This window comes from Bison bison, unplaced genomic scaffold (genome assembly GCF_000754665.1).
Source record: "Bison bison bison isolate TAMUID 2011002044 unplaced genomic scaffold, Bison_UMD1.0 scf7180017864491, whole genome shotgun sequence".
Lineage (NCBI taxonomy): Eukaryota > Metazoa > Chordata > Mammalia > Artiodactyla > Bovidae > Bison > Bison bison.
Window position 1 is genome coordinate 21,286,363 of NW_011495050.1, and position 8,352 is coordinate 21,294,714.

Consider the following 8,352-nt stretch of genomic DNA (forward strand, 5'->3'; position numbering starts at 1 on the left):
GGGGGGTGTCGAGAGCCGAGACCCCTTCTCCGGTAGTCGGTGGAGGCGCTCCCACCACCCCCAGGCTGCTGCCGGCGCCCCAGGACAGGGAGGAAGTGCATTTCGTTGCTCGAAAAATACCACGTGTTGAACCCGGTAACCTCCCAGGCCCTAGGCCTCTATCCTGCCGCGGGGCCAGTCGCCTGGGAGAGTCGCGGGGACTTTGAATAAAGTTAATCTGGTGCTCTGGTGGTCGTCCTCAGGTTTCTGCTACCATTCTCACTAACGTGTGAGTGACTGACGGCTCCAAAAGTGTAAATTACCACCGAGACGTTGCTTTGGGGGTTCAGACAGTTCTTGTAACAGCAAGTTAGGAGAGAGGGGATGTAGAAGATGACCCATCGTTTTCTCAGGCAATTTAGTTAGTTTTGATTTTTTAAATCTAGTAGTTTCGTAGTACTGGTAATTCGGGTTTTTTTTCTTTTTTCTTTTACCTCCTGAAATCGTCTCTGGTTTTGAAGGATTTTACTTAAAAATGTCATCCCCAATTTTGACTGTAAAATGTTGCTTGTGAGTGTAGTGTGTACTAGACCATTATACTTACGAGGTATTCTAGTGGTGATTTCCTTATAAAAGTGGTCCAGATTGTTCATACATCATGGGGAATGATTGACTGAAAAGTGAGGGATTAATTAGTTTGAATGTATGAGAAAAAAGATGGAATTAACCTTATATTTTTAAACAGTTCACAGAAATTCGAATATTTGGCAAATAGGTATGTGGCCTGATGAGTTGCCGGGATTTTTCTTTATAGCTGAAATAAATTGACTTGAAAAAGTCATTTTCACTTAATTGTATGATCCATTTTTGCCCTTTTTTCCTTTGGCTACTTGAATATATGTCAAGTATTATAAAATATAAGGAATTAATTTTTGTAGGAAAGGCCTGGAAGATGGAATTTAAAACTTTTATCTCGCTAAGGAATTATTTTGTGGTCAGTTTTTCACTAGGTAAAGTGAATACTGAGATTTGGGGTAGACAGTCTGTTGAGCCACACCAAGTTGTAAAACTGCACTGCAGGTTTTCTGCCCTTTGCTCTGCAGGCAGTAGTTCCAAATGCCTCTCTGTAAGGATTCTTCCCAACTCTGATCAAGTTTATCACTAAATGGAAGATCAGGGAAGGTAATTTGGGTGCAGATAATCACAAACTGAAGGGTTGATAGAGAAAACTTGAACGAACAAATTCTAGAAATGTGAACTTTTGAAACTGACTGTTAACATAGTTTCTAAACTTAACAATTTTAAATCAGAAAAAAAATTTAATTTCTTAGGATTTGAAAAGTTGAACTTCAGGTTACCATGGTTACAGTACACTCACTGTATTATTCTCTATACCAGTAGACTTGTACTGTCACTGCTGAAAAGAAGGTAGCATTTTTCCATCTTCAGTTTATTTTATTCTTGTATGTATACAAATTATTCTCTTTCCAAATAATTAAGTGATTTTCCTTCTACTCCCCTCTTATTTTGCTACATCGGTGTACTTGTAGAAGAGCTGCTGAAAGTGAACAGTTTCCAATTTAACAGGAAAATGTGACTCATTCAAAAGAAGCTCAAGCAAAGTCAGCTAAAAAACTAGGGGAGCTGAGTAGGTGTGGCCAGTTGATAAATGAGCTGACAGCTGATTGTCACTATCTTCTAGAAACTGAAATTTTCATGTATAGAAAGAAGTGGCCGGAAAATTTGTTTTCTCACTTGACAGTTAACACTAGCATGGCATTTGTGAAAATTGATGTTTCAGAACTTGAAATGGATTGTGTGTGTCCCTTGTTTAGGAACTAGTCTTTTCTACTTAAGAGGATATATTTTTCCATTTAGAGTCCAAACTTCTTTAATAAGTGTTTCTTTAATGGTACAGGTGCACATAATTTGATCCTTCATAGACTCTGAACTCAGATTTTGAAATTTTCTAGCACTATCCAGAAGTAACTAATCAGTTACTAAGTAAATGATCTAAGATAAAACGGGTTTTATACGTATTAATAGCGAGTTGGACTATTGTAAACCAGGTTATTTAAAAAATTTTTGTTAATAGCTAAATATGCTCAACTTCACATTAGTTTTTGAAGGCATGACTCAAATGATTCTGAACGGATAAAACCTTTCATTTTTTTTAACATGGTAGCAGGAAGTTGTGCCGTGAGTCACTGAAATCCCCCCAATACGTCAGGAACTTTTTTTTAGAAGATGGGCTAGTTTTTGTGTAATACTGATAGGAATAAGCAATAAAACATTTTTAACAAGTAGCAGGGAATAAGTTAAAATGCTTGAAAATCCGTAAACTGCTCTGCTTGTGGATAACCTATAGTTGCTTTTGGTGTCTTGTTATATTGTTTATCAAGCAGATTGTGAAGGGGAAATCTGTTTTTATAGTTAACTAGGAACAAAAAAGCGCTTTTAAATTTCATGGCAAAGGAAGAGATTGCTTCAGAAATATATTAGTTCTAAACAATATGTCATCTGTTAACGTGGGAAATTTGGGATTTCTTGATACTTGTCTTTGTGTTGTATGATATAAATCTAGACTGACAGGTACAAGGTCCAGCCATCTTCGGCTTAAAGAGGTAGAGGGGCCATGTGCTCAATTATTCTCTCCACAATAGATTATATTAAGTAGACTGGAAAAGTTTTGAATAATATTTACTTTGAAAATGTCCTTTCTTGCAGCGGAGCGTGCTTTGGACACCATGAATTTTGATGTGATAAAGGGCAAGCCAGTACGCATCATGTGGTCTCAGCGCGATCCATCACTTCGCAAAAGTGGAGTGGGCAACATATTCATTAAAAATTTGGATAAATCCATTGATAATAAAGCACTGTATGATACATTTTCTGCTTTTGGTAACATCCTTTCATGTAAGGTAAGCAGAAATGTGATAAGTAAACATAATTTACTGTTCATGGGGTTCTCAAGGCAAGAATGTTGAAGTGGTTTGCCATTCCCTTTTCCAGTGGACCATGATTTGTCAGAACTCTCCATCATGACCCATCTTGGGTGGCCCTGTGAGCTACAGCATGGCTCAGTTTCATTGAGTTAGACAAGGCTGTGGTCCATGTGATCAGATTGGTTAGTTTTCTGTTCTGTGATTGTGGTTTTCAGTCTGTCAGCCCTCTGATGGAGAAGGATAAGAGGCTTATGGAAGCTTCCTGATGGGAGAGACTGACTGAGGGGGAAAATGGGTCTTGTTCTGATGGGCAGGGCCATGCTCAGTAAATCTTAATCCAATTTTCTGTCATTGAGCAGGGCTGTGTTCCCTCTCTATTGTTTGACCTGAGGCCAAACTATGATGGAGGTAATGAAGATAAAGGGCAATCTCTTTCAAAAGGTCCCATGCACGCTCACACTCATGCACTGCTGGACTGCCCCCAACCCTCCAGCAGGCCACCACTGACCCACACCTCCACGGGATACTCCTGGACGCTCATGCGCAAGTCTGGGTCAGTCTCTTGTGGAGTCACTGCTCCTTTCTCCTGGGTCCTGGTGTGCACAAGGTTTTGTGTGGGCCCTCTCAGAGTCTGTTTACCCAGTCCTGTGTAAGTTCTGCTGGCTCTGTGGTGGGGTTAATGGTGACCACCTCCAAAATGGCTTATTGCACCCAGAGCCTCTGCCCCACAGCAGTCCACTGCTGACCCGTACTTCCGCAGGAGACACTCAAACACAGTTCTGGCTCAGTCTCTGGGTCCTGGTGCGCACAGTTTCGCCCTTCCTACCATCTTGCTGGGCTTCTCCTTTGCCCTTGGATGTGGGGTATCTTTTTGGTGGGATCTAACATTCTCCTGTTAACTCCTGTCAGAGCCTAAATAGGCCCCAAAGATGAAAGTTGGATAAGACAAGGTGCTTGCTCTTACTGAGCACACAGTCATCTTTAACTAGATTATCAGAAACCAAATTTGGAAAATAATTGGGAACGCTGGTGTAGGTCAGAGAACCCTATGCGAAATACTTGGTTCAAAACAACAAACTATCCATGGTGGAATTTGTCTCATAATAGAAGGTTATAAAAATGAAAAGTAATAAAAAAATTTTTAAGTGATAATAGTAAAAATATATCTAGGAGTTTCTCTGGAGCTGTTGTGGGTAGTGTGAGCAACTGAACTGAACACTTATTACAGTGTTGTAGCCGTGTGCTTAGTCGACTGCTCAGTTTTGTCCGACACTTTGCAGTCCTTCGGACTGTAGCCTGCCAGGCTTCTCTGTTCATGGGGTTTTTCAGGCAAGAATAGTGGAATGGGTTGCCAACCCTTTCTCCAGGAATCTTCCTAATATAAAGACCAAACCCCCATCTCCTGTACCTCTTGCATTGCAGGCACACTGAGCCATGGGGAAGCTACTTGTTTATTCCTTAAGATAGCAGCTGTGCTTTCTGTTAATAGATATCTTTATTTCCCAAATACTGAGGTTAGGTAGCTGACAAGTTAACTGAACATTGGAAAAATCCTAAATCAATAGTGACAAGTTATCTGAACATTGGAAAAATCCTAAATCAATAGTAAGTAATGAAAAATTGGTATACATTTTTCCCTAGGTGGTTTGTGATGAAAATGGTTCCAAGGGTTATGGGTTTGTGCATTTTGAGACACAAGAAGCAGCTGAAAGAGCTATTGAAAAAATGAATGGGATGCTTCTAAATGATCGCAAAGTGTAAGTATAAATATGAAGTTAATAATACTTCAAATCTGTTTTTAATAGTTAAAATCAGTTCATCCATTTTACAAGAAATATATTTGTGCTCAAAAGAGATAACAGAGTGAAAATTAATAAACCATATCTTGGTAGATTTTATAATTGTCTTTTCTCCATATTTACTGTAACATACAAATAACAGTGAATTAATACAACTGGTCAGCATTCAAACCGAAAAGAGAAAGGAGAAGCTAGGTATGCTGAAATATAAAGCTTTCCCAGAAATAAGTGCATAGTTGGAAAACTAAGAAATCCAGGCAGAAACTTAGTCATAATTCTTAAGGTAATAATTAGCCCATTTTACATTCAAAACTGGGGCTAAAATGATTTGCCTATGTTTTACATGCTGGTACGACAGATAAACTGGGATACAAATCTGGTGGATAAATTCAGAGCCCAGGGTAGCTCTTTACTGGCCTTGTTAGTCGCTCAGTTGTGTCCTAACTCTGTGGCCCCCCATGGACTGTCACCTGCCAGGCTCCTCTGTTCAGTGGAGTTCTCTGGGCAAGAATACTGGATTAGGTTGCCATTTCCTTCTTCAGGGGATCTTCATGACCCAGGGATCGAACCCGGGTCTCTTGCTTGGCAGGCAGATTCTTTACTCTCTGAGCCACCAGGGATTGTTTACCCTACTCCTACAACGATTATTGTAATTGTGACAGTTTGGCTCCCTTTTCCCTGTAAAGATAAATCAGAAATAAATCAGAAGTCTTCATGGTTTATCTTTTCTGAAGTAGACTTGTTCTTAAAAGTTGAAAAGTTTAAAAATGATGATACTGATAAAACCTCTTTAAGACTTTCTGCTACAGCTTGTAAAAATACAGATTTTTATGAGCCCAAAGAAATTACAAATCTTCTATGCCAGTGGATTTTTCTTATCTGGGCAGATTCAGCCTTGAGGTCATCTTGTAAGTGATCTGTGAGTTCATGTTGCCATGTAAACTGGGGTAATGGCACACAAATTGGGTTTGGTTCTTAGAAGTCAGCTACATCACTCTTAAATCTGTGTCAGGTGGCTTGGTCAGTCTGTTCATGGAGGACTCATCCACGTGGTGTTAGCTGTTTGAGTTCTGTCAACTGCATGGTTAAGGAAAAGAACCTCATATGTCTAAAAAAACCAGCAACTTCTCAGTGTGAACAATGTTTACAAAGGATAATTCTTAAAGTTAGTACATCTTTAGATGAGAAAAATGTTCAGCATTACTAGCATTTACAGATGAAAATGTCTTTGGCATGCCAGCAATGGTTTAGAGGAGAAAATGGCTACCACTGGTGACGGCCTAGATTAAAATAAGAACTTGATTTATTGCTGTTTTCTGAGTATAAAATGGTATAACCCTGTTTTGGAAAGCAGTTTGTAGGTATAAACTTAAGGTCATTTATATAACCTTTGAACTGCCGTGATTTCTACAGTGCTATCCTAAGAACAAGTAACAGTCTGATAAAGTTAAGGCATTATTTATAAAAGCAAAAAGTTGTGCTAGCCACAATGGAATAATGTTCCCATTGAGAACATTTATAAAACTAATTGCATGGAGAAGCACCACTGTTGGGAGGAGGGAGATGAGGGGGGTTCTAAGAGAATAGAATCATAGGTATCTTCTCTGAAAAGAAATTGTGCTAGATAGACTTAAACACAGAAAACAAAAAGACGCACTAATCTCAGTCGTGTTCCAGGTGCAATTACCTGATGGATCTTTACTTTGATGTTTATTCGCGTATTCTGCAGTGACACACTACTGTTACACTGCGCAAAGCCTTGTTTTAAAAACACTTTTGTTGATAACGTCACAAAGAAATTCGTCCCAGGCTGTTGGGTGTGTGAGGACAGAATTCAGTAGCGTAAATTTCTGTGGTGGAAGAAGCCATGTTGGAACAACAGTGATGAAAGTTTTGTCTCTTCACTGGCCTGCTCCATGTGTACTTCCATCCCTTGCGTTTCTGGATAGAATCTTAACCCAGGTTAGCTAGAAGGACAGCAAAGGAGTATATTAGGAAGAATATCTTTTTTTGTGGTTATAGTTGGGAGGTTTGTTACATTTGGTGCTTTTATTTTTTCACTTAAGACCCTATTTCTGTTTTATAGTGTGTCCTTTTTATTAGAGATTCTGAAATTAGCAGTGACTATTACAGAATCACCTATCAGGCTTAATTAACCTGAACTTCATAAAGTAGAACCTAATTTTATAGTTCTTAAATATTTTATTAGATTTGTTGGAAGATTTAAGTCTCGTAAAGAACGAGAAGCAGAACTTGGAGCTAGGGCAAAAGAGTTCACCAATGTTTACATCAAGAACTTTGGAGAAGACATGGATGATGAGCGCCTTAAGGATCTCTTTGGGAAGTTTGGTAATGTGTCTGAATTAAATTTTTATATTCACATTGTTAATTTTGGATAATATTTTATACTAAAAATAAATGAGACTTATCATGGTACTTAAATTTTGTAGTTAATTTGGATTAAGCTACTGATAGTCCATTATACTAGCATATCAGTAAAATTCTATCCAGTTTAAAGGTCAGTGGCCTTGCGTTAGCACAGTAAGTTGTGATTGTAATTGGAACAGACTTTAAAAGGTTTTGCCATGTTACGAAATTGTGCTGGATTTATGCACTAACAGATCCCATCTCATCAGAGGCATTGCATGTGACACAGCCAACTTAGGTTGGAATGTAGTCTTTAATTATGGGTTAGGAAAGCTGGCCAGCTTTAGGATATTTGGCCAGTCTCAGCATCATGTTTGAGCAATTCAAAATAATAACTTCAACGATCCAGATTTTCCAGTGAAGTGTAACCAGTCTCACTTTAGACAGTTGTGTAGCTGATCAGAAGATGAACCTGACATTGTACTCTTGCGGATGATTTGCGTGCCCCTTAACTTTGCTTCCCCTTCTGGTTAACTTAAACAGGTGTCCTGTTTTTTTAAGAGTATTTCAAATCATAAAGAATCAGGAAACGTAATCCTTTATTATTGCCAAGCTGTCATCCCACATTGAACCCTCTAAACAGTCGTATCTGTGCCCATAAATCTTGCAGATTCTCTGTAATTAGATGTGATTTTTTTTTTTTTAACCTTTTCCCCCACCTACCTAAAATAATACCCAGTTCAGTTAAGTCTATTTTATTGAGGGGTTAGTGGGGGAGAAGTGTGTCTTCAGAAACATGCCATCTCCAGGTACTTCTGTTTTGTCTTCCCCAAAGGTCAAACCCTTTGTTTCCTCTACTCCCTGTTGAAAATCAAGTGGGCCAAGGCTTAAGGAATTCTTAAGAAAATCAAGTTGTTTTAGAACAATGCATCTGTTTTGTACTAAATGCTAAGAATAAATTAACTGTGTCATTTACATTTGTCTGAAACATACCGCCTTAAATGGAAGGAGGAATATTTCAGAGAAAGAGTTTACTTAGCTTCTTAGAAGAAATAAAGGGTCTTTGAAGAGAATGTTTAGTGCCCATGATAGGAGAGAGGGTAATTAGAGGAGGAATAAATTTCTGGAGGTTTGGGATTTTTTTTTTTTTTTTTTTTTTTTAGGTCGGCTCAGGACGCGGTACGAAGCGGCCGCCGCCGCCGCCTCGCCATCCCGGAGCCTCGGCCCCCTGCGATCGGGGAGAGGGAGGGCGGGCGGCTGGG

At 39.1% G+C, this 8,352-nt stretch overlaps 1 protein-coding gene across 1 annotated transcript in view; it reads left to right on the top strand.

Moving 5' to 3' along the window:
• Positions 1 to 2,675: 2,675 nt before the first annotated feature.
• Positions 2,676 to 8,352, top strand: part of PABPC1 (poly(A) binding protein, cytoplasmic 1) — a 14,435-nt gene continuing 8,758 nt past the window's right edge. Inside the window, exons 1-3 of the mRNA XM_010863515.1 lie at positions 2,676 to 2,900; positions 4,566 to 4,681; positions 6,933 to 7,072. Of these exons, the coding sequence (XP_010861817.1) occupies positions 2,691 to 2,900; positions 4,566 to 4,681; positions 6,933 to 7,072 (466 nt within the window). The 5' untranslated portion in view covers positions 2,676 to 2,690. The remainder of the gene's footprint in view (positions 2,901 to 4,565; positions 4,682 to 6,932; positions 7,073 to 8,352) is intronic.